Source organism: Pempheris klunzingeri, chromosome 12 (assembly GCF_042242105.1).
Source record: "Pempheris klunzingeri isolate RE-2024b chromosome 12, fPemKlu1.hap1, whole genome shotgun sequence".
Taxonomy (NCBI): Eukaryota; Metazoa; Chordata; class Actinopteri; order Acropomatiformes; family Pempheridae; genus Pempheris; species Pempheris klunzingeri.
In genome coordinates, this window is record NC_092023.1 from 26,743,076 (window position 1) to 26,768,175 (window position 25,100).

At 43.8% G+C, this 25,100-nt stretch overlaps 1 protein-coding gene and 1 long non-coding RNA gene across 2 annotated transcripts; both read left to right on the forward strand.

Annotated features, from left to right (window-relative positions):
- Positions 1-8,490: 8,490 nt before the first annotated feature.
- LOC139210991 (uncharacterized) lies at positions 8,491-9,501 on the forward strand. The gene is made up of 5 exons (XR_011585276.1): positions 8,491-8,603; positions 8,700-8,765; positions 8,935-8,964; positions 9,050-9,410; positions 9,487-9,501. It is a non-coding gene; the product is annotated as an uncharacterized lncRNA (long non-coding RNA).
- An 83-nt stretch (positions 9,502-9,584) lies between these two features.
- Positions 9,585-11,075, forward strand: LOC139210990 (galactose-specific lectin nattectin-like). Its single transcript, XM_070841223.1, has 4 exons — positions 9,585-9,703; positions 9,909-10,031; positions 10,181-10,280; positions 10,817-11,075. Exons 1-4 carry the CDS (start codon positions 9,683-9,685, stop codon positions 10,885-10,887), a joined length of 315 nt encoding a protein of 104 aa, XP_070697324.1. The 5' UTR covers positions 9,585-9,682; the 3' UTR covers positions 10,888-11,075.
- Positions 11,076-25,100: the final 14,025 nt, after the last annotated feature.

Consider the following 25,100-nt stretch of genomic DNA (forward strand, 5'->3'; position numbering starts at 1 on the left):
ATCATGTCCTTCCTGTACTTTGGTTGTGACATCTTCGGTGGAGACTGTGACTATCATAGAATGAAAGCTATGGTACACATGCTGGGTCAACCAGAGGACCTCCTGCTGAGTGCTGGCAAGTACACCTCGTCGTTTTTCAGCAGAGAGGAGGGCTCCAGCAGTCCAGGGTGGAGACTGAAGTCACCAAGGGAGTACGAGCAGGCCACTGGTAACGAGCCTGACGTTGAGTGGGAGTTTTTCCAGCAGACAGGAAATCTGGAGTATGAAGTGAAGAATTTCCCAGAGAAAGGCAGCGCTCGTGAATATGAGGATAGGATGGCATTTTTAAGCCTCCTAAAATCGATTCTGCAAATGGACGCTGGAAAGAGAATCACACCCAGGGAAGCCCTAGCACACCCTTTCATCACAATGGCTCACCTGGCTGAGACCAGCTCGTATGCAAATGCTGACCTCATGACCGTTACCCTCTCCCACAGTTTGAATGAGACAGATAATCCTCTCTCCGACACTGAGGGTTACAGTGGTACCAATGCTGATGTTGACACTTCCCGTAACCAAGATGCAGTACCAGCCACCAGTTGCATCTTTAATGGACACTCATTAATTCCAAGTTCCAGTGACAAAGTCACTATAATATCAGCCAGCAGTGTCTCTTCAGGTGACAACTCTTCCACTTGGTCCAGTGACGAAGACTGGGACAGCAAGCCAGTAGGAGACATTGCTACTGCCACTGAGGAAGACTCAGGTGCTGCTATTCCTCGCAATGACAGCCCTACAAACATGGAGGAGAACAACGACACACCTTACGAACCATTTCAGGTCCAGAAGTCTGATATCCTTCCCGGTGAGTCCACCTGCTACGTGGTGATGGACTTTATAGGTGAGGGAGGTTTTGGCAAAGTTGCCAAGTGTGTCGATATGACAACAAACAACTCGGTGGCAGTTAAGATCCTCAAGGACAGGGATGACTACAGCTGGGAATTGGAGATGCTGAAAGCAATCAGCGCTCTTGACCCAGAAAAGACAAATATCGTAAGATTCATGGACAGTTTCACGCACAACAGCTTCTCCTGCCTGGCCTTTGAGATGCTGGACAGGAGCCTTTACGACCTGCTGGACGAAACTAGAAAGCCATTGAATCTTAATGAAATTCGCACTGTGATGCAGCAGCTATTTGTAACATTTGACGCCCTGAAAGATATCGGCATCGTACATGCGGACCTAAAACTTGACAACATAATGCTTGTCAACCACAGGGATCAGCCGTTCAGGGTGAAGCTCATCGACTTCGGTGTGGCCCTTCCAGTCAGAAAATTATACACTGGCATGACCATACAGGCTCCAGCATACAGGGCTCCAGAGTTGACCCTGGGCCTTCCCCTGTCTGAGGCTGTTGACATGTGGTCAGTGGGATGCGTCATGTCCTTCCTGTACTTTGGCGGTGACATCTTCGATGGAGACTGTGACTATCATAGGATGAAAGCTATGATACACGTGCTGGGTCAACCAGAGGACCTCCTGCTGAGTGCTGGCAAGTACACCTCGTCGTTTTTCAGCAGAGAGGAGGGCTCCAGCAGTCCAGGGTGGAGACTGAAGTCACCAAGGGAGTACGAGCAGGCCACTGGTAACGAGCCTGACGTTGAGTGGGAGTTTTTCCAGCAGACAGGAAATCTGGAGTATGAAGTGAAGAATTTACCAGAGAAAAGCAGCGCTCGTGAATATGAGGATAGGATGGCATTTTTAAGCCTCCTAAAATCGATTCTGCAAATGGACGCTGGAAAGAGAATCACACCCAGGGAAGCCCTAGCACACCCTTTCATCACAATGGCTCACCTGGCTGAGACCAGCTCGTATGCAAATGCTGACCTCATGACCGTTACCCTCTCCCACAGTTTGAATGAGACAGATAATCCTCTCTCCGACACTGAGGGTTACAGTGGTACCAATGCTGATGTTGACACTTCCCGTAACCAAGATGCAGTACCAGCCACCAGTTGCATCTTTAATGGACACTCATTAATTCCAAGTTCCAGTGACAAAGACACTATAATATCAGCCAGCAGTGTCTCCTCAGGTGACAGCTCTTCCACTTGGTCCAGTGACGAAGACTGGGACAGCGAGCCAGTAGGAGACATTGCTACTGCCACTGAGGAAGACTCAGGTGCTGCTATTCCTCGCAATGACAGCCCTACAAACATGGAGGAGAACAACGACACACCTTACGAACCATTTCAGGTCCAGAGGTCTGATATCCTTCCCAGTGAGTCCACCCGCTACGTGGTGATGGACTTTATAGGTGAGGGAGGTTTTGGCATAGTTGCCAAGTGTGTCGATATGACAACAAACAACTCGGTGGCAGTTAAGATCCTCAAGGACAGAGATGACTACAGCTGGGAATTGGAGATGCTGAAAGCAATCAGCGCTCTTGACCCAGAAAAGACAAACATAGTAAGATTCATGGACAGTTTCACGTACAACAGCTTCTCCTGCCTGGCCTTTGAGATACTGGACAGGAGCCTTTACGACCTGCTGGACGAAACTAGAAAGCCATTGAATCTTAATGAAATTCGCACTGTGATGCAGCAGCTATTTGTAACATTTGACGCCCTGAAAGATATCGGCATCGTACATGGGGACCTGAAACCTGACAACATAATGCTTGTCAACCACAGGGATCAGCCGTTCAGGGTGAAGCTCATCGACTTCGGTGTGGCCCTTCCAGTCAGAAAATTATACACTGGCATGACCATACAGGCTCCAGCATACAGGGCTCCAGAGTTGACCCTGGGCCTTCCCCTGTCTGAGGCCATTGACATGTGGTCAGTGGGATGCGTCATGTCCTTCCTGTACTTTTGTGGTGACAACTTCGATGGAGACTGTGACTATCATAGGATGAAAGCTATGATACACATGCTGGGTCAACCAGAGGACCTCCTGCTGAGTGCTGGCAAGTACACCTCGTCGTTTTTCAGCAGAGAGGAGGGCTCCAGCAGTCCAGGGTGGAGACTGAAGTCACCAAGGGAGTACGAGCAGGCCACTGGTAACGAGCCTGACATTGAGTGGGAGTTTTTCCAGCAGACAGGAAATCTGGAGTATGAAGTGAAGAATTTCCAAAAGAAAAGCAGCGCTCGTGAATATGAGGATAGGATGGCATTTTTAAGCCTCCTAAAATCGATTCTGCATATGGACGCTGGACAGAGAATCACACCCAGGGAAGCCCTAGCACACCCTTTCATCACAATGGCTCACCTGGCTGAGACCAGCTCGTATGCAGATGCTGCCCTTCAGCTCATGACCGTTACCCTCTCCCACAGTTTGAATGAGACAGATAATCCTCTCTCCGACACTGAGGACCACAGAGATGACCAGGCTGAAGGCTGGAACAGCGAGCCAGTAGCAGACACTGCTATTGCCACTGAGGAAGGTGCTGCTATTCCTCGCAATGACAGCTCTACAGACACAGATGACGACAACACAGAGGGAGCTGCAGCTGCCCCTGGACCTGCTGATGACGCTAACATCAAGAAGAAAAAGAAGAAAAACCTTTTTCAGAGGACCTGCAAACTCTTTCGTAGAGCGAGGATGAGAGTGGTTTCCGTCTTCAGACGTCAAAATAACTGAGCGTTTCCCCTTTTCCCCTTTCATTGTGAGGTTTACTCCGGGCGCTCCGGTTTCCCCCCACACTTCTAAAATATTCAAATAACTGACCTTTTCCCCTTTCGACTTTTCATCGTGAGGTTTACTCCGGGCGCTCCGGTTTCCCCCCACACTTCTAAAATATTCAAATAACTGACCTTTTCCCCTTTCGACTTTTCATCGTGAGGTTTACTCCGGGCGCTCCGGTTTCCCCCCACACTTCTAAAATATTCAAATAACTGACCTTTTCCCCTTTCGACTTTTCATCGTGAGGTTTACTCCGGGTGTTCCGGTTTTCCTCCCACACAAATTTTGGCTTATCTTGATTTCAATAAAATTGGGAAAATAAATATGTTAATGTATGATTGATGATTTTTATTAGGGAATATTAAGAATGTTTACTAAGTCACTTGAGTATGACATTTTAAAAAGAAAAGTGGTTTAAATTATAATGTGACCAGATTTCTCAGTTCTAAAGTTTTTAGGTGAACGAATCATGTTGAAATTATTTGTAACTTGAGTGCAGGAGCACCGTTGTCAGGTCACGGACACGGGGACCCACACTGCTAAATTATGAAGAACACAGCGATGGAGCATGACATGACACACACACACACACACTGCAATGAATATCACACCTAGTACTCTGATACAGCATCCAGGCTAAACATAAAAACCTGTTTCTCAGTCAGAAACATTACTGGACATGTTTTGACTTTACAAGTCTTATTGTTTGTTTCATTTATTATTTATCTATTCAATTAATTTCAGAATAGATGACTTTTTGCAGCGCACACCCTTCATGCACTCAAATGGACACAATATCCTCTCTCCCTAAGGAACCCCAAAGTGTGCAAGACCAAATTAAAAAAGACAGCATAGACAAACATATGTTTACTTTAGTTTCTGCGCCAGTGTGTTGCTTCTATTTACAGCATCAGCTATATGCAGATACTACTTTGGTTTTGCTCCAGCTAATTGGCTAAATCTGGAAGCCGTTGTTGCGCTTGTCTTCCTTAGAGGCAAGAAAGCAACATTAGGAAATAATCATTAAGGTTGTTATTGGAAAAAACACTATTATGAAATACAAAGAGATTTCAGAAACAGTTTCTGAAAAATAGATCAAATTAAATTCTGAAAATAAGGATGAGTTTTAACAATTTATTTTATTATTTCATTAATTATTGTATTTATTTTAACTACATTTTTAGTATTGAACACTTTGGGGCTACACACCTCCCTGCCTCTCTCTCTTTCTCAGTCTGTTTGAACATGCACACTCTCTCATGTCCAGCTCACAATACAACATAAGCAGCCCCTCCTGGGTAGTTATTGATTTCTACCCATGCCCTCCTGTCTCCCACACACACACACACACACACACACACACACACACACACACACACACACAGGCGTAGGAATTCATGTCTTTCCTCCCTGACTTGTGCTGGAAATCTCCTAAAGACACGGTTTGAAATGTCCAGTTGACCCTCGAAGGCCTTTTGGGAGAAAGCAACTTTTAACCTGGAGAAAGCAATTTGACATTTCTGCCAGGTTTATTGACATGTTGGTGTGTGTTCACACTTAATACACACTGAATGTAATACATATATCATCCGTATCCTCCTCAGCACATCATTCTTGTTCTCCTGAGAAGCCCATAGTTCCTCTTTGCTCTCGTTGTGCATTTTACATTTTGGATATTTTAGTGAAACAACATGCAGCCATTGGTATTAGCCTCAACAAATAGCTGACTATACATGCGATATTACATACATTGATATTTTTCCTTTCTTTGTCACCTAAAATGTTTTTTAATGTGTGACAGTTTGAACAGAGAAACTGTAATATCTCAAGGATCCGGAGTGTGTAAAGATGGACTGAGGTTACGGAGAGACGTGGTGCTGTAAAGTGTGTTTGGCTGAGAGAGGTTCACAGGGCTGAGTCCTCTGCTTAAACGGGATAATTAGTTTCTTATTGAATAGATTCATCATCAGAATATGTTAAACAACAGGGGAGCGAAGGCTGTAAATGCTGTAATTCCTACAGCCTGGCCATTCAGTCCCACAGCAGAGTAACTGGGGCTCAAGCAGTAAATAAACAGGAGTTTTTCTGATGTGCAAATGTTTGGGGTTTCAGAGACATTTTCACGTATCCCTGAATCAAAACATGCATAGAGGAGACGAGTCAGCGTCCACTAGTCTGTGGGCACCCCATCAGTCACATTTCTGCTGCCATGCAGAAACCACCTATGGGCTGCATTTACAGTATATGTCATGAAGCTGACAGCTAGAGTTTACACATTTTTAAAGTGGTTGTATTGTTATTGTACTCCATTTTTTTTAACTGTTGTACCCTCCCGCTATTTTTCCCACAATTCTTTCACCGAACTTCACCAAACGTAGAGTTTATTTTTGCTTTCTGTGGTACCGTTCTTCAAGACATCCTAAAATGTGTCTACAGTATCACTAATTGCATGCAATTGCATATTATTAATAGCAATTTGAATAAATCCAAAACCCAAGTAGGCAGTAAAAGTACCTGTAAATGTGAACATTGCAACATTTGCACTACTCACTGCTGCTACTCTTTTATGCCTTTTTTACCGTTATTTGTTATTGACGCACAAGTGAATGAGCGAGTATATGTTTGTGTGTGTACGCTAAATAGTGTATTTGTAGGTTTTTTAGCACAACAAATTTCGTTGCACTACTGGTGCAATGACAATACAACTTTCTGATTCTGATTCTTCCTTTTCAAGGAAGGTTCTGGGAAATCTTTGGTAGCTCATAAAAGGAAAGCAGGGCTTGGCCCAGGCTGTGTTCAGCTTGGACAGGAGAACTAATAACCCGGACTGGGAATATTGTCGGGACAAAGAGCACTTCCCCTGCACTCGTGAGTGTGTGTGAGACAGGGAAGAGAGCGCAAGCTCTGCTGTTTTGTACTGTTCTGTCGTGGTGCACATCAGCATATTGTTAGACTAGTTTCTCTGTTGTTTAAATTATGTTCATCATGTCAGAGAACTGGATTTGATGTCTTTTCATTCATCAGCTATGAATATGGAATTTAACTGTTATAATCAGGTGTTATCAGTCGCAGAAACAGCTGTTGACACACAGTGGCGGTATGGGTTAATAGGTTGTAAACTTAAAGGGACACTCCACAAATTTTACATATAAAAATTAGTTTACTAGTTAAGAGCATATTACTGAGTCTGTGGAAACAGTTGGATGTCTTCAGTGGCCTAAAGGAACTTTGTTTAGTCAAGTAAAATTAAAACAACTTAACTGTCATAACAAGTGTTACCTCAGTTTTGGCTTGAAGAGCACAGACAGCCTTGTGTCATAAACTGGCTGCACAAAATGTTTGGGGCTTGATCCATAGTATGAAATATACTGTACTATACTATCTCAGACTTTGCTGCACCTCTCAAGTCAACTTTTGGAAAGTTCAGTACTAAATCTTTTAGTATCCTTTTAAAAAACTGTCCATTATTTAGACAACATTAATTTGGGATGTAAAATAAATAAATGAATATACAACAGACAGACAATGGGATATTGCATTTCAGTGTGAGTGATAGCGCCGCACTCGGCCATTAATGGCTGATTCTGCTGGTTTACCATAGCTGAACTACAGCTGTAAATGTCTAAAGAAGCCTAAGAGGTGTTTTCATTACACCCCCAGTGCTAACATGTTTGCCATTCATAGTAATGAGGTTGAAAATGTTTGTCATGAGGGCGGTGCTAGATGAAAGATCATGGGATTATCAATGAAAACGGTAACAATATCTTCTTTTCAGTATAATCGGATTCTGTGAAATTTGTGGCCCCCTGCCCAATACGTTATGAAAATGTTTGCAGCTAAATCTGTTCATTTCTAATGATGTAATCATTGGATTCACTTGTGAGAATTAAAGGAGGAGAGAGACAAAAGAGAGAAATGATTATCATCATTCAACATATTTTGCAGCCATGGAAAAGAGATAACTGGATCAATAGAAAGATGACTACAAGTGTTTCCCAAAAGTGCAGGGAAATTGTTCCAGTGATTCAGTTTTATTTCTTTGTGTCATCAGCTTATCAGTTATTATAGCTATAAAATGAAATGATAAAACATTTACTGGAAGCCAGTGCCCCCTCTTTACGGCAATCTATCTTTCACTCTTTCTTTTCTACCACACTAATGTGGTATCAGTTCTCTCCTCTTCCTTCAGTCAGTGAGGTCAACACTCCACAGCCTTTAACTCACTATCATAAATGTGAAGCGGAACCAGGAAACAACATCATGTCAAATGTTTTATCCCACTATATCTCCCTGATAATTGTAGTTCATGGTTTTGCAATTGAAATCACACAAATCAGACCAAATGTTAATGACAGATTCACTGCTGATTAAACTGACCGTCAGTTAACACAGTGATCCAACTCAGCTAAAGAGATTAAGGTAGCATTAATTAAGATCAGTTAATTAATTTAGATTAAGATTAAGATAGCATTAATGTAGCAGGGACCGTTCTCCATACACAACCACCAGGAGTAATTTGGGTTTCCATGTGTTTTCTCGAGAAAAGAGAGCTGCAGTTAATCGTTGCTCACTTTGTTGTAGAATATAAGATGGTTGAACTACACAAAGTAGTGGAACAGTGGCAGCAGCTTTAGAATAAACTACATGGTAGCAGTAGTAGTAGTAGCAATTTTTTAATTGTGGCATTACTGACTGATGATCATTCTGTGTGCCAGTTGTTTGAAATCATTAACCTGAAATCACAACAGCAAAGTGTTTACTGTCAGAAAACAGATAAGAGTCCAGCTTCAGATCTTTATGAGCACACTGTAGGCATTTCCATGGGTCAAGAGTGCACTTTCTGCCTCTCAGGTGTGTATATAAGGAGCAGGCCAACCTCCTGTTGTCATCTCACCCCTCAGCTGATACCTGAACAGCATCACCTTCCATTTACCTGACAGGTAAGACACCTGCTGTATGTCTTCTCATTCAGAGGAGCTCATGCTTCTGCTTCTGCTCTATACGTTCATTGATACAGTTCCTTTTTCTTCTCACAGATCAGTGGATCATCACCATGAAGACTGCCCTGGTCCTCTCCGTTCTCCTCTGTGCTGCATTTGCAGGTCAGATTCAACACAGATCATTTAGACAGAACACTGTCATCCATGTGCTCATGAGTCAGTCAGCAAACCTCTAACGTAGCGTGGTAACTGAGCGCTCTGCTCTCTGCTGTGTGTATCATGTGATGATATGTGTGCACAATTGTTAACAGTATTGTGTTTTTCTCTGCAGCTCCTGCTGAACACAAAGAACAGGCTCCAGGTCAGTATTAAAGGTTTTTGCTTTAATAGACAGTCAATTTGACCTACATCTATCTGACACCTACATCAATGTGATCTATCCACAGAAGCAGCAGTGGAGGTCCCAGAGGAGAAGATAGCTGCTGTACCTGGTTAGTGTCCTTTGTGTTAGACGACAGTCTGGTTGGACTTTTGGCTCATTGAATAGAATATGGGCAGTCTCCATATGTGCAGTTTTTTTTTTACAGTGCATGTCTATACATGTACGTGTGTGTTAACATTCATTGTGTTGACTGTATTTCTCTGTTTGTGCAGCACGTGTGTCTGAGGAGGAAGCAGCAGCACCTGAACGTAAGAGCCACTGTTTTCATCTTTCCTTTATGTTCCGTCATGAGTGAGGTTGTCGTGGCAAAAAAAATCAACATCTTTCTCTAAATATTAAAAAACTCATGTAGAACATCCAAATGTGTAAATATTGGGTCCTTTTCTACAAACTGTCTATTGCTAACTCTTCTCTAAACTACATCAGATACATTACAGACAGAAGTCAGTTTCAGTCAAACAGCTGTTTCTGCTGTCAAATATGAGCCCAGAAAGGACCTGCTATCAGTCTATGAATTTCAGTCTATGAAGTAAAGCCAAAGTTCTCTCTCCTCTGTCTCTCTGCAGTCCGTTTTAACCTCTGTCCAGATGGCTGGTACAGCCACAACTCTCGCTGCTTCCTGTTTGTCAACTCTCCCATGTCCTGGTACAAAGCTGAGGTATACCGCTACTGTCACACCTCTTTCTTTCTATTGTGAGCAGGTTGAATGTGGCTCAAGTCGTGGCTTTTTCTCTCATCTGATATGATGATTTGATCATTCAGTTACTTTACTAATGATGAATTAAGCATGTTCTGCAACACACCAGTAATGACACAACAATGATTTAGTCTCAAAGATCCGTCTGTGCTCCTCTGTCCAACAGGAACACTGCAATGCCCTGGGTGGCCACCTGACCTCAGTCAGAAATCCCAGAGAGTACAGCTTCCTCCAGCAGATCACACCGTCAGGACAGACCATTGCATGGCTGGGAGGCTTCAACCTGCAGGTCTGAATTTATGCAGCACTACCAACTCAGTCAGTCCGGGTTAAGCCTTGGACCTGGCCTAAGGAGGTCTAGAGTAACACAAGATAGACTTGTTAGCAAATGAGGAGACTAAGACTTCTCTCCTCACACTCATGCTCTTTCTCACTCAGGGCCAGTGGATGTGGATTGACCGTGAAGGTTTCTATTACACCAACTGGTACTCCCCCTCCTCCTCCAGCAGTTACCCCTGCACGTACTTACGCACCTCCAGTAAGTCCACCTGTTGAGATACATCAGCTAAACTTTGATGTACTTTTACCTGTTCTCTAATGTTAGTTTCTCAAGGGGAATATAACGTAAAGAAAACATAGCTATACCTATAGCTAATGTCTTAGTTCACAGCAGATTTACTGTGTGGCTACGTGTGAAGGTGCAAGAGGGCAAGATCATACATATTCAAACATTTGAATAGTTTTCCGTGTATATTTTTACATAACCGTGACCTTACTAGTGCAGGTCGCCCTCTGCCTCTTTTCAAATGTCCAAATAACAGTTTTATAATTTAACTACAATTGTATGAAGTGTGAATGTAATACCTGAATTCCTGTCTTGGTCTTGTAGAGTGGAAATCTGTTTTTATATGTCCTGATAGGGGACAATGTCCAGATCAGAGTGAATGTGACATTGACTCGTACTTCAGGGGACCCATCACACAGTTTTCACACCTTTTTTGGTCTATGTGCTGATTTACTCAATTGTCTATGCTCAGTGTTAACGTTGTTTCTCTCTTTTAAATCAAATTTCAGATGGTTGGGGAAACACCCAGTGTGGCTCTCAGTATCGCTTCATCTGCTCTAAGAAGCCGTTCAGCTGCTAAACCACATATCAAACATCTGGGGCCTCGGGATGGATCAGCTAGGATGGTTTTTATGTTTAAAGCCAACTCATGACCTGTTTGGTGGCCTTTTTTGCATTGTGTATAAATCATTACATGTTGGGTGAAATTGTGCAAATGCATTTCTGTTCTGTGATTGTGGCAGAAGGCTCATTTTCTTTAATAATAATAAAAACGTTTAAGAATGGGACAACGTGTGGTCTTCCTTTAACCCTCCTGTTGTCCTCGGGTCAAAATGACCCGCCACTGTGTTAAAAACCAAAAAAAATTCCCCTAAACGATATTTTTTCAACTTGAAATTTGATGACTTTTCCTAGATTGACCCCAACATTAGAAAAAGTGAATTGTTGCCTTTATTCACATTTCCATGTAAGCTGTACAAAAAAAGGTACAAAGATCGTCTTCGGGTCAAAATGACCCGACAGTCAAATTGAGTTGAAATCACAGTCACAGAGTTATAGTTACACACCACAGAATGTGAGAAGGTTTTAGTTCTGTCTCAGATCAATCAGTAGCAGACATAAACAAGACAAGACAGGTGGTCTTCTTGCAGACTGCACTGCCTTTGATCTGACCCAAATGTAACAATATTGCCCCTTTGTCTGTGGATTCCCAGAGGCTATAAAGGTGCTGCAGATGACAGTACCCCCAATTATCTCTGTGCTGAAGCCATGAGTGCGCGTCATAACGTCGAACAGGCTCTAGAGCTGATTTTTTCAGATGTCCAGCAAGACAACTCTGATTCAGAAGAGGAAGTGGAGGATGTATCAGAAGAAGAAGATGGGGAGGAATACCCTATAATACCCATAATCTTAGCAGCTGTATACAGTCATGTGACTGCAGCTAGTCTATGGGATGCAGAGAGTGGAAGGCCAATTTTCTGAGCCGCAATGCCACTCAAACTCTTTCACACCTACTCAAGACTGCTACGATTTGATGACCGGGAGTCAAGACAACAAGAAACAATAATACAATTGACAGTGTCATAGCAACGAGTGGTGTCTTGAATAAATGCAGTCTTTCTGCCAGGTGAAGAGGGAAAACTCAGGTATTCACACAATTTGTGGTGAATGACAAGTTGTTTCTTCAAGCAAAATAAGATTTGGTGTTTCAAATTCAATTAAGTTGCTTATATTGGGGGTTTAACGAAGATGGGTCATTTTGACCCGGAGGACACGGGGTGTATACAGGATATGAGGACAACAGGAGGGTTAAGAGCGTGGTTGTAACATGCTCATTGAAGCTGTAGTCTGAACATGGAGATAACCGTCATGCAACTCAGAGTAACTTGAGTCTTAACCTAAGAAAGTAACAGACAGCTGGTTCAGGAAGTACAACCTTTGTTTAGCAGACTTGTATTAAAGCAGGCTCCTAAAGAAAAGTAGCCGGCTCTGTCCCTTTCTGTAGAGGGCATCCGTATTCATGGGCCAGTCCAGCTTGTTGTCCCGGTGCACACCAAGGTATTTGCAGGATTGCACCACCTGGATGTCCTCTCCTCGAATGTTGACTGGGTGGAGTGGGGGCTCAGACCTGCGAAAGACCACACACCACAATAGCTGTGTTGTCAGAATACTTCTGGATGTTGTGTTTAACGTCCGATGTGTACAGGGTGAACAGGAATGGAGACAGAACAGTCCCCTGTGGAGCCCCTGTGCTGCTCACCACTGTCCCAGGGATGCATTTCTCCAGCCTGACAAACTGTGGTTGTCCTGTCAGGCAATCAGCTTGTCTCTAAGCATGGCCGATTGGATGGTTAGGTGAAGTGGATTGAACCGTCTCCCTAAGGAGACGGAGGTGCACGGTCCTTCAACACGGCAAGCCTGCTGGGACGTCCTTTTTGACTTTAATTTTCCTTTTTTAGGCTTATATCTCATTATTTTTGTTTTAATTTGTCCAATTTTTAGGTTCTTTTTGTCTTTTAATTAGAATTTTTATTAAGTCCAATTATTTAGGCTTCTTTTTCTTGCGTAGGCTATTATTTGTCCCATTTTGGGCTTTGTTATCCATTATTTTAGGTTTTAAGTGTGTTTTATGAATTATTTATTAGTTATTAATACTTGTATTAAATTAGGTTTAAATCAAATCAATATCAAATTAAAATAACTCCCCAAAATAACCCTGTGCCTCTTGCGCGACGTTTCGGGTTCTTTTACCCTTCTTCAGGCTAGGCACATCTTAAAAACCCAACAAATTTAGCTCTGAGATGTTTCCACCTCAGAGATCCCCGGCCGAATGAACAACTAAAGCTGCTTCCCTATTTATAGGTTCCGCCTATTTTGGCTTTTTAGAAACTCTTTTTAGTTTATCCAATTTGGCTTTTAGTTGTTTTAACCCTATAAATGCTGCTTGTTTTTAACTATGAACTATTTTAGCCTATTTTTACTCAGTTTTTAAATATTTTAAGCCTATTTATTAATTTATTAATTAAATTTTAATGTTAATTTAATTTTTAAATTTTTAACTTAAGTAAATTAATTAATTAATTAAATTATATGGTTAGGGTTAGGGAAACTTAGAGGGTAAGGGTTTAAGATTAAGGGAAGGAACTTAGGGTTAGGGTTAGAAATAAAATTAAGTGGTTAGGTGTTAGAAAATTCTCTCGATGACTCCCCCCACCTCGTCTGACGACTTGGCAGTTGAAAATGGGGAGCCAAAGGCAGGGCACGGGCCTACGCACGTCGCAATATCTCTCTTTTCCCGTCTATTTTTCCTCAACAGGTATTGGTTTCTTTCTCTTTCTCTTTTACAGGTTTTTGGTTTTCAGGTGAGTATCCTTACTTTCTTTTCTCCCTTATAGGTTTTGGTTTTCAGGTAAGTATCGTTATTCTCTTTTTCCTTTTCAGGTTTTTGTTCTTCCGGTAAGTGACGTTATTTATTTTATTTTTCTGGTAAGTAACGTTGTTTTTTGTTTAACCTTCTTTATCTAGGTTTAGGTCTTAATGTAGGTGGAGATAATTATGTCTAATCTGAAAAATTTCCTTTGCTTTACGGGTTGGTATAAGCGTTTTTTCTTTTTCCTTCTTTTCCAGTTGTGGTTTTTCCGGTGTGGATTGACGTTGTGATTTCTCCTCCGGGCTAAGGTAAGTTTTCAAGGTAAGTGATATTTAAAGTTTAAGGAAACGTTAGGATTTAGGTATGCATAAGGGTTGGTTTGGTTAGGTTTAGGGCAGGTTCCTGACTTGGCTTTAAACCCCGAATGGTTAAGGTCAGGGCTAGGGTGGGGATAGGCTTAAAAATTGGTGATTTTAGGGTTAGGGTTAGGGTTAGGGTTAGGTAAGGGGGGTAATAACCACGATCGCCGAAACGGCGATCCTCAGACTGGCCGGTAACTGAAGAAGCTTGTGAGCTAGAGAGTTGAGGGTTAGGGTTAGGGTTAGGGTTAGGGGAAGGCGAGTGAGCCTGCCTCCCAAAGGAGACAGGAGGTGCACTGTCCTTCCTCCGGGCTGGTCCCCCTCTCCGGTCCCCGGACCTCCGCTGCCGGGCAGGTCGCCTTCCGTAGCGAACCCGCGTCCAGCGGCCTCTATCGGCCATTGTCGTTTTTAATTTGTATTTTTTTAATGTAGTTTTTGTTATTTAAATCAAAGTTCAATAAAAAGATATGAATTAAACTTATGAATTATGTTAATTTTACTAAAATATGAATTATCAATTAAATTAAATCAAATTAAATTTTTATGAAATTAAATTTTTATAAATCAAAATTATTTAAACTATTCTAATAATGTGCCCAATGCGCGACGTTTCGACTAAAAGAAGTCTTCTTCAGGCTGGGCACAAATAAAAAAGCACTAGATGTTTTCTGTCAGCTCTGCTCCTAAGGTGTTTCCTCTTCAAGAGTCAGCTTCGGAATGAAGGCAGTCTGTGTGAGTCCTATTTATACCTTGTTAAATTGCGCCTTTTTTAACATTCGGTTTTTTATATTTTTAAAGAACTAACTTAAATTAACCCCTTCTCTAACTTTTAAGATATTAAATGACTAAAATGAATTAAAACTTGTAATCTTTTTGTATTTTAACTATTTATTATTACATTTTAACTTGTTTAATATTTATGAATTTTAAATTGTTTTTAAATGTTGTAAGTAATTTGAATTTCGTATTAATTGTTTTTACAGCTAATTTATGAAACTAATTTTAATCAATTTTAATTCTCCAAATTAATTTAAAATCATGAATTTAAACCTAAGTAATTTTTCAATTCTCCAATTTTATTCAAATTTATGTATTTAACCAATTTAAATTTTAAATTATTTATTTTTAATTAATTAATTAAGGGTTAGGGTTAGGAAGGAATTGGAAAAGGTTAAGGTTAGGGTTAGGAATGGTTAGGGTTAGGAAAGATAAGGTGGGAATGGTTAAGGTTAGGGTTAAGGTAGGGTTAGGGTTAGGAAGGGTTAGGGTTAGGAAGGGTTAGGGTTAGGGTTAGGGTTAGGGTTAGGGGAAGGCGAGTGAGCCTGCCTCCCAAAGGAGACAGGAGGTGCACTGTCCTTCCTCCGGGCTGGTCCCCCTCTCCGGTCCCCAGACCTCCGCTGCCGGGCAGGTCGCCTTCCGTAGCGAACCCGCGTCCAGCGGCCTCTATCGGCCATTGTCGTTTTTAATTTGTATTTTTTTAATGTAGTTTTTGTTATTTAAATTAAAGTTCAATAAAAAGATATGAATTAAACTTATGAATTATGTTAATTTTACTAAAAAATGAATTATCAATTAAATTAAATCAAATTAAATTTTTATGAAATTAAATTTTTATAAATCAAAATTATTTAAACTATTCTAATAATGTGCCCAATGCGCGACGTTTCGACTATAAACAGTCTTCTTCAGGCTGGGCACAAATGAAAAAAGCACTGGCTAAAATTGTCCGTCAGCTCTGCTCATAAGGTGTTGCCTCTTTGAGAATCAGCTTCAGAATGAAAGCAGTCTGTGTGAGTCCTATTTATACCTTGTCAAATTGCGCCTTTTTACAATTCGGTTTTTATATTTTTAAAGAATTAACTTAAATTAAAACCCCTTCTCCAACTTTTAAGATATTAAATGACTAAAATGAATTAAAACTTGTAATCTTTTTATATTTTAACTATTTATTATTACATTTTAGCTTGTTTAATATTTATGAATTTTAAATTGTTTTTAAATGTTGTAAGTAATTTGAATTTCGTATTAATTGTTTTTACAGCTAATTTATGAAACTAATTTTAATCAATTCAATTTTAATTCTCCAAATTAATTTAAATTCATGAATTTTAACCTAATTAATTTTTCAATTAGGGTTAGGGTTAGGGTTAGGGTTAGGGTTAGGGTTAGGGTTAGAGGGTTAGGTTTGGGTTGGGGTTGGGGTTTAGGGAGTCCAAATAGGATAGGGTGCACGGGCCTACTGATCTGCAGGATGGTGTAGTGGTGGAGGTGGCGGTCATCCACACCAGGGACCCGGGATCAATCCCCAGGCAGAGCACAGCAGGAGGAAGAGGGAGAACGGCCCACCGAGACAACCGCTAACAAAAATTATTAATGCCAAAATAATTTTGGTAATGAAATAAATGTGGGCTTAGAGTTGGGGCCGCCCGTCCAGCGGTGGCCCTTCAAATCCAAGATCATTAAGGTCCCCCTGGAATGGCGGTCTCAAGTCTGTGAATCCAAATTCACTCTGGTCTCCCCCTCCCTCCTCGGGAGCAAAGGTCCCCGTTTTCCGGGTCAAAGGTCAAAGGACCAATGATTTTGGAGTTCTTGGTGGAGGATGTTGGACCGGCCGACCTTCCCCCTGTTTGGGAGTTGTTGAAGTGTATGAGTATGTGTGTTTGTGTCAGTGTGGTGGGAGATGGGAAGGAAGGAGGATAGAGGGAGGTGAAGAATTGGTCCTGGTGGTTAGGGGAACAGAGGGGTGGGAGGAATTAGGTTTTGGGGAAGGTAGGGTTTAAGGTTAGGGGAAGGGCTTGGAGGGGGGTTCAAGTGGAAAGAGGGAGGAAGGAGGATATGAGATAAAAAAAGGGGGGGGGGATTTGGGGTGGTGGGGGAACAGGTCCTGGTAAGGTGAGGGAGATGGAAGCAAGGTTAAGGTTAGGGAAAGGGGGAGGGGGCGGGGTTAAGGTTAGGAAAAGGGAAAGGGGGCAGGGTTAGGTTTGGGAAGAGGAATGGGAACCAGGGTTGAGGTTTGGGGTAAGGGGAAGGGGACGGGACAGGGTTAGGGTTAGGGTTAGGGTTAGGGTTAGGGTTAGGTAAGGGGGGTAATAACCACGATCGCCGAAACGGCGATCCTCAGACTGGCCGGTAACTGAAGAAGCTTGTGAGCTAGAGAGTTGAGGTTTTTCCTACCCCCCCATTTACATAGGCTGTCTTTCGTTTGGTGGGTCCCCCTAGTGGCTGTGACGTCGGGAAGTGGGCGTAAGTAGCGAAAAAAAGTTTGTTTTTGTTGTATCTCCGGAAGGGAAGGTCGTAGAGAGACGGGACCAAGCCTGGCGTGTTCAGAAGGGCCGAATTATGGCAGGCGGAAGTGGTTTGCAAAGCGCTAGGAGGTGTGGTTTTAAAGTTATAGGCGTTTGAAAATTCCCCATAGAGTTGAGTGAGGTGAAATTTTTCAAAGTGTTTTTTTGAAAAAAGTTCCCCCAGAAAGTGTTTAGGAGCGCGTTTCAGGCCATTTGGAGTTGATTGGAGGGTGTCCTGGAGAGTGTTTTTTGGAAAAGTGGCCGTCCAGTAGTTGGCGCTGTGGAGCTGGAATCCTAGGGTGGGGTAGCTTGGTTTAAGGGGAGCCTAGGGGTGGTTGAATGGTGTTGGTGGGACATTCCTAGGGCGAGTTATGTTGAAAAGTTGCATTGACTATAGTGAGTAGGGTTAGGGTTAGGGTTAGGGTTAGGGTTAGGGTTAGGTAAGGGGGGTAATAACCACGATCGCCGAAACGGCGATCCTCAGACTGGCCGGTAACTGAAGAAGCTTGTGAGCTAGGGTTAGGTGTTAGAAAATTCTCTCGATGACTCCCCCCACCTCGTCTGACGACTTGGCAGTTGAAAATGGGGAGCCAAAGGCAGGGCACGGGCCTACGCACGTCGCAATATCTCTCTTTTCCCGTCTATTTTTCCTCAACAGGTTTGGTAAGTGTATTGGTTTCTTTCTCTTTCTCTTTTACAGGTTTTTGGTTTTCAGGTGAGTATCCTTACTTTCTTTTCTCCCTTATAGGTTTTGGTTTTCAGGTAAGTATCGTTATTCTCTTTTTCCTTTTCAGGTTTTTGTTCTTCCGGTAAGTGACGTTATTTATTTTATTTTTCTGGTAAGTAACGTTGTTTTTTGTTTAACCTTCTTTATCTAGGTTTAGGTCTTAAGGTAAGTGGAGATAATTATGTCTAATCTGAAAAATTTCCTTTGCTTTACGGGTTGGTATAAACGTTTTTTCTTTTTCCTTCTTTTCCAGTTGTGGTTTTTCCGGTGTGGATTGACGTTGTGATTTCTCCTCCGGGCTAAGGTAAGTTTTCAAGGTAAGTGATATTTAAAGTTTAAGGAAACGTTAGGATTTAGGTATGCATAAGGGTTGGTTTGGTTAGGTTTAGGGCAGGTTCCTGACTTGGCTTTAAACCCCGAATGGTTAAGGTCAGGGCTAGGGTGGGGATAGGCTTAAAAATTGGTGATTTTAGGGTTAGGGTTAGGGTTAGGGTTAGGTAAGGGGGGTAATAACCACGATCGCCGAAACGGGTTAGGGTTAGGGTTAGGGTTAGGGTTAGGGTTAGGGTTAGGGTTAGGGTTAGGGTTAGGGTTAGGGTTAGGGTTAGGGTTAGGTAAGGGGGGTAATAACCACGATCGCCGAAACGGCGATCCTCAGACTGGCCGGTAACTGAAGAAGCTTGTGAGCTAGAGAGTTGAGGTTTTTCCTACCCCCCCATTTCCATAGGCTGTCTTTCGTTTGGTGGGTCCCCCTAGTGGCTGTGACGTCGGGAAGTGGGCGTAAGTAGCGAAAAAAAGTTTGTTTTTGTTGTATCTCCGGAAGGGAAGGTCGTAGAGAGACGGGACCAAGCCTGGCGTGTTCAGAAGGGCCGAATTATGGCAGGCGGAAGTGGTTTGCAAAGCGCTAGGAGGTGTGGTTTTAAAGTTATAGGCGTTTGAAAATTCCCCATAGAGTTGAGTGAGGTGAAATTTTTCAAAGTGTTTTTTTGCAAAAAGTTCCCCCAGAAAGTGTTTAGGAGCGCGTTTCAGGCCATTTGGAGTTGATTGGAGGGTGTCCTGGAGAGTGTTTTTTGGAAAAGTGGCCGTCCAGTAGTTGGCGCTGTGGAGCTGAAATCCTAGGGTGGAGTAGCTTGGGTAAGGGGGAGCCTAGGGGTGGTTGAATGGTGTTGGTGGGACATTCCTAGGGCGAGTTATGAGGAAAAGTTGCATTGACTATAGTGAGTGAAAATTTGCCCAAGTGTTTTTTGTCCCTAGGTGTTTCCAGGAAGTGCCTAGGGGTGCATTTGAGGCCATTTGGAGTGGATTGGAGGGTTGTCTGGGGGGTGTTTTGGAGTTGATTGGAGGGTTGTCTGGGGGGTGTTTTGGAGTGGATTGGGGGGTTGTCTGGGGGGTGTTTTTGCTAGGGTTAGGGCTGCACTAAAGGAGTGTGGTTAAGGTAAGGGTTTTGTAGAGGGAGAGCTTAGACCTAGGGTTAGACTCAGGATTAGGGTTAGGGTTAGGGTTAGGGTTAGGGTTAGGTAAGGGGGGTAATAACCACGATCATCAAATTTGATGGTCCTGTTTTTGGGTTAGGGTTAGGTGTTAGAAAATTCTCTCGATGACTCCCCCCACCTCGTCTGACGACTTGGCAGTTGAAAATGGGGAGCCAAAGGCAGGGCACGGGCCTACGCACGTCGCAATATCTCTCTTTTCCCGTCTATTTTTCCTCAACAGGTTTGGTAAGTGTATTGGTTTCTTTCTCTTTCTCTTTTACAGGTTTTTGGTTTTCAGGTGAGTATCCTTACTTTCTTTTCTCCCTTATAGGTTTTGGTTTTCAGGTAAGTATCGTTATTCTCTTTTTCCTTTTCAGGTTTTTGTTCTTCCGGTAAGTGACGTTATTTATTTTATTTTTCTGGTAAGTAACGTTGTTTTTTGTTTAACCTTCTTTATCTAGGTTTAGGTCTTAATGTAAGTGGAGATAATTATGTCTAATCTGAAAAATTTCCTTTGCTTTACGGGTTGGTATAAACGTTTTTTCTTTTTCCTTCTTTTCCAGTTGTGGTTTTTCCGGTGTGGATTGACGTTGTGATTTCTCCTCCGGGCTAAGGTAAGTTTTCAAGGTAAGTGATATTTAAAGTTTAAGGAAACGTTAGGATTTAGGTATGCATAAGGGTTGGTTTGGTTAGGTTTAGGGCAGGTTCCTGACTTGGCTTTAAACCCCGAATGGTTAAGGTCAGGGCTAGGGTGGGGATAGGCTTAAAAATTGGTGATTTTGACGGTCAAATAGGGTTAAACGTTGGAGAACGAAGTGGTTAGGTTTAGGCGTTGAAAAGCGAGTTGGTTAAGTTTAGGCGTGGAGAGCGAAATGGTTAGGTTAGGGTTAGGGTTAGGGTTAGGGTTAGGGTTAGGGTTAGGGTTAGGGTTAGGGTTAGGGTTAGGGTTAGGGTTAGGGTTAGGGTTAGGGTTAGGGTTAGGGTTAGGGTTAGGGTTAGGGTTAGGGTTAGGGTTAGGGTTAGGGTTAGGGTTAGGGTTAGGGTTAGGGTTAGGGTTAGGGTTAGGGTTAGGGTTAGGGTTAGGGTTAGGGTTAGGGTTAGGGTTAGGGTTAGGGTTAGGGTTAGGGTTAGGGTTAGGGTTAGGGTTAGGGTTAGGGTTAGGGTTAGGGTTAGGGTTAGGGTTAGGGTTAGGGTTAGGGTTAGGGTTAGGGTTAGGGTTAGGGTTAGGGTTAGGGTTAGGGTTAGGGTTAGGGTTAGGGTTAGGGTTAGGGTTAGGGTTAGGGTTAGGGTTAGGGTTAGGGTTAGGGTTAGGGTTAGGGTTAGGGTTAGGGTTAGGGTTAGGGTTAGGGTTAGGGTTAGGGTTAGGGTTAGGGTTAGGGTTAGGGTTAGGGTTAGGGTTAGGGTTAGGGTTAGGGTTAGGGTTAGGGTTAGGGTTAGGGTTAGGGTTAGGGTTAGGGTTAGGGTTAGGGTTAGGGTTAGGGTTAGGGTTAGGGTTAGGGTTAGGGTTAGGGTTAGGGTTAGGGTTAGGGTTAGGGTTAGGGTTAGGGTTAGGGTTAGGGTTAGGGTTAGGGTTAGGGTTAGGGTTAGGGTTAGGGTTAGGGTTAGGGTTAGGGTTAGGGTTAGGGTTAGGGTTAGGGTTAGGGTTAGGGTTAGGGTTAGGGTTAGGGTTAGGGTTAGGGTTAGGGTTAGGGTTAGGGTTAGGGTTAGGGTTAGGGTTAGGGTTAGGGTTAGGGTTAGGGTTAGGGTTAGGGTTAGGGTTAGGGTTAGGGTTAGGGTTAGGGTTAGGGTTAGGGTTAGGGTTAGGGTTAGGGTTAGGGTTAGGGTTAGGGTTAGGGTTAGGGTTAGGGTTAGGGTTAGGGTTAGGGTTAGGGTTAGGGTTAGGGTTAGGGTTAGGGTTAGGGTTAGGGTTAGGGTTAGGGTTAGGGTTAGGGTTAGGGTTAGGGTTAGGGTTAGGGTTAGGGTTAGGGTTAGGGTTAGGGTTAGGGTTAGGGTTAGGGTTAGGGTTAGGGTTAGGGTTAGGGTTAGGGTTAGGGTTAGGGTTAGGGTTAGGGTTAGGGTTAGGGTTAGGGTTAGGGTTAGGGTTAGGGTTAGGGTTAGGGTTAGGGTTAGGGTTAGGGTTAGGGTTAGGGTTAGGGTTAGGGTTAGGGTTAGGGTTAGGGTTAGGGTTAGGGTTAGGGTTAGGGTTAGGGTTAGGGTTAGGGTTAGGGTTAGGGTTAGGGTTAGGGTTAGGGTTAGGGTTAGGGTTAGGGTTAGGGTTAGGGTTAGGGTTAGGGTTAGGGTTAGGGTTAGGGTTAGGGTTAGGGTTAGGGTTAGGGTTAGGGTTAGGGTTAGGGTTAGGGTTAGGGTTAGGGTTAGGGTTAGGGTTAGGGTTAGGGTTAGGGTTAGGGTTAGGGTTAGGGTTAGGGTTAGGGTTAGGGTTAGGGTTAGGGTTAGGGTTAGGGTTAGGGTTAGGGTTAGGGTTAGGGTTAGGGTTAGGGTTAGGGTTAGGGTTAGGGTTAGGGTTAGGGTTAGGGTTAGGGTTAGGGTTAGGGTTAGGGTTAGGGTTAGGGTTAGGGTTAGGGTTAGGGTTAGGGTTAGGGTTAGGGTTAGGGTTAGGGTTAGGGTTAGGGTTAGGGTTAGGGTTAGGGTTAGGGTTAGGGTTAGGGTTAGGGTTAGGGTTAGGGTTAGGGTTAGGGTTAGGGTTAGGGTTAGGGTTAGGGTTAGGGTTAGGGTTAGGGTTAGGGTTAGGGTTAGGGTTAGGGTTAGGGTTAGGGTTAGGGTTAGGGTTAGGGTTAGGGTTAGGGTTAGGGTTAGGGTTAGGGTTAGGGTTAGGGTTAGGGTTAGGGTTAGGGTTAGGGTTAGGGTTAGGGTTAGGGTTAGGGTTAGGGTTAGGGTTAGGGTTAGGGTTAGGGTTAGGGTTAGGGTTAGGGTTAGGGTTAGGGTTAGGGTTAGGGTTAGGGTTAGGGTTAGGGTTAGGGTTAGGGTTAGGGTTAGGGTTAGGGTTAGGGTTAGGGTTAGGGTTAGGGTTAGGGTTAGGGTTAGGGTTAGGGTTAGGGTTAGGGTTAGGGTTAGGGTTAGGGTTAGGGTTAGGGTTAGGGTTAGGGTTAGGGTTAGGGTTAGGGTTAGGGTTAGGGTTAGGGTTAGGGTTAGGGTTAGGGTTAGGGTTAGGGTTAGGGTTAGGGTTAGGGTTAGGGTTAGGGTTAGGGTTAGGGTTAGGGTTAGGGTTAGGGTTAGGGTTAGGGTTAGGGTTAGGGTTAGGGTTAGGGTTAGGGTTAGGGTTAGGGTTAGGGTTAGGGTTAGGGTTAGGGTTAGGGTTAGGGTTAGGGTTAGGGTTAGGGTTAGGGTTAGGGTTAGGGTTAGGGTTAGGGTTAGGGTTAGGGTTAGGGTTAGGGTTAGGGTTAGGGTTAGGGTTAGGGTTAGGGTTAGGGTTAGGGTTAGGGTTAGGGTTAGGGTTAGGGTTAGGGTTAGGGTTAGGGTTAGGGTTAGGGTTAGGGTTAGGGTTAGGGTTAGGGTTAGGGTTAGGGTTAGGGTTAGGGTTAGGGTTAGGGTTAGGGTTAGGGTTAGGGTTAGGGTTAGGGTTAGGGTTAGGGTTAGGGTTAGGGTTAGGGTTAGGGTTAGGGTTAGGGTTAGGGTTAGGGTTAGGGTTAGGGTTAGGGTTAGGGTTAGGGTTAGGGTTAGGGTTAGGGTTAGGGTTAGGGTTAGGGTTAGGGTTAGGGTTAGGGTTAGGGTTAGGGTTAGGGTTAGGGTTAGGGTTAGGGTTAGGGTTAGGGTTAGGGTTAGGGTTAGGGTTAGGGTTAGGGTTAGGGTTAGGGTTAGGGTTAGGGTTAGGGTTAGGGTTAGGGTTAGGGTTAGGGTTAGGGTTAGGGTTAGGGTTAGGGTTAGGGTTAGGGTTAGGGTTAGGGTTAGGGTTAGGGTTAGGGTTAGGGTTAGGGTTAGGGTTAGGGTTAGGGTTAGGGTTAGGGTTAGGGTTAGGGTTAGGGTTAGGGTTAGGGTTAGGGTTAGGGTTAGGGTTAGGGTTAGGGTTAGGGTTAGGGTTAGGGTTAGGGTTAGGGTTAGGGTTAGGGTTAGGGTTAGGGTTAGGGTTAGGGTTAGGGTTAGGGTTAGGGTTAGGGTTAGGGTTAGGGTTAGGGTTAGGGTTAGGGTTAGGGTTAGGGTTAGGGTTAGGGTTAGGGTTAGGGTTAGGGTTAGGGTTAGGGTTAGGGTTAGGGTTAGGGTTAGGGTTAGGGTTAGGGTTAGGGTTAGGGTTAGGGTTAGGGTTAGGGTTAGGGTTAGGGTTAGGGTTAGGGTTAGGGTTAGGGTTAGGGTTAGGGTTAGGGTTAGGGTTAGGGTTAGGGTTAGGGTTAGGGTTAGGGTTAGGGTTAGGGTTAGGGTTAGGGTTAGGGTTAGGGTTAGGGTTAGGGTTAGGGTTAGGGTTAGGGTTAGGGTTAGGGTTAGGGTTAGGGTTAGGGTTAGGGTTAGGGTTAGGGTTAGGGTTAGGGTTAGGGTTAGGGTTAGGGTTAGGGTTAGGGTTAGGGTTAGGGTTAGGGTTAGGGTTAGGGTTAGGGTTAGGGTTAGGGTTAGGGTTAGGGTTAGGGTTAGGGTTAGGGTTAGGGTTAGGGTTAGGGTTAGGGTTAGGGTTAGGGTTAGGGTTAGGGTTAGGGTTAGGGTTAGGGTTAGGGTTAGGGTTAGGGTTAGGGTTAGGGTTAGGGTTAGGGTTAGGGTTAGGGTTAGGGTTAGGGTTAGGGTTAGGGTTAGGGTTAGGGTTAGGGTTAGGGTTAGGGTTAGGGTTAGGGTTAGGGTTAGGGTTAGGGTTAGGGTTAGGGTTAGGGTTAGGGTTAGGGTTAGGGTTAGGGTTAGGGTTAGGGTTAGGGTTAGGGTTAGGGTTAGGGTTAGGGTTAGGGTTAGGGTTAGGGTTAGGGTTAGGGTTAGGGTTAGGGTTAGGGTTAGGGTTAGGGTTAGGGTTAGGGTTAGGGTTAGGGTTAGGGTTAGGGTTAGGGTTAGGGTTAGGGTTAGGGTTAGGGTTAGGGTTAGGGTTAGGGTTAGGGTTAGGGTTAGGGTTAGGGTTAGGGTTAGGGTTAGGGTTAGGGTTAGGGTTAGGGTTAGGGTTAGGGTTAGGGTTAGGGTTAGGGTTAGGGTTAGGGTTAGGGTTAGGGTTAGGGTTAGGGTTAGGGTTAGGGTTAGGGTTAGGGTTAGGGTTAGGGTTAGGGTTAGGGTTAGGGTTAGGGTTAGGGTTAGGGTTAGGGTTAGGGTTAGGGTTAGGGTTAGGGTTAGGGTTAGGGTTAGGGTTAGGGTTAGGGTTAGGGTTAGGGTTAGGGTTAGGGTTAGGGTTAGGGTTAGGGTTGGGTTAGGGTTAGGGTTAGGGTTAGGGTTAGGGTTAGGGTTAGGGTTAGGGTTAGGGTTAGGGTTAGGGTTAGGGTTAGGGTTAGGGTTAGGGTTAGGGTTAGGGTTAGGGTTAGGGTTAGGGTTAGGGTTAGGGTTAGGGTTAGGGTTAGGGTTAGGGTTAGGGTTAGGGTTAGGGTTAGGGTTAGGGTTAGGGTTAGGGTTAGGGTTAGGGTTAGGGTTAGGGTTAGGGTTAGGGTTAGGGTAGGGTTAGGGTTAGGGTTAGGGTTAGGGTTAGGGTTAG

What these genes read in the sequence shown, in the direction of transcription:
- LOC139210990 (XM_070841223.1), top strand. Translation starts at nt 9,683, where the DNA reads ATGTCCTGGTACAAAGCTGAG. An exon ending in TGGGAGGCTTCAACCTGCAG is followed by an intron (nt 10,032 to 10,180) that starts GTCTGAATTTAT and finishes TTTCTCACTCAG; the next exon opens with GGCCAGTGGATGTGGATTGA. An exon ending in CACGTACTTACGCACCTCCA is followed by an intron (nt 10,281 to 10,816) that starts GTAAGTCCACCT and finishes ATCAAATTTCAG; the next exon opens with ATGGTTGGGGAAACACCCAG.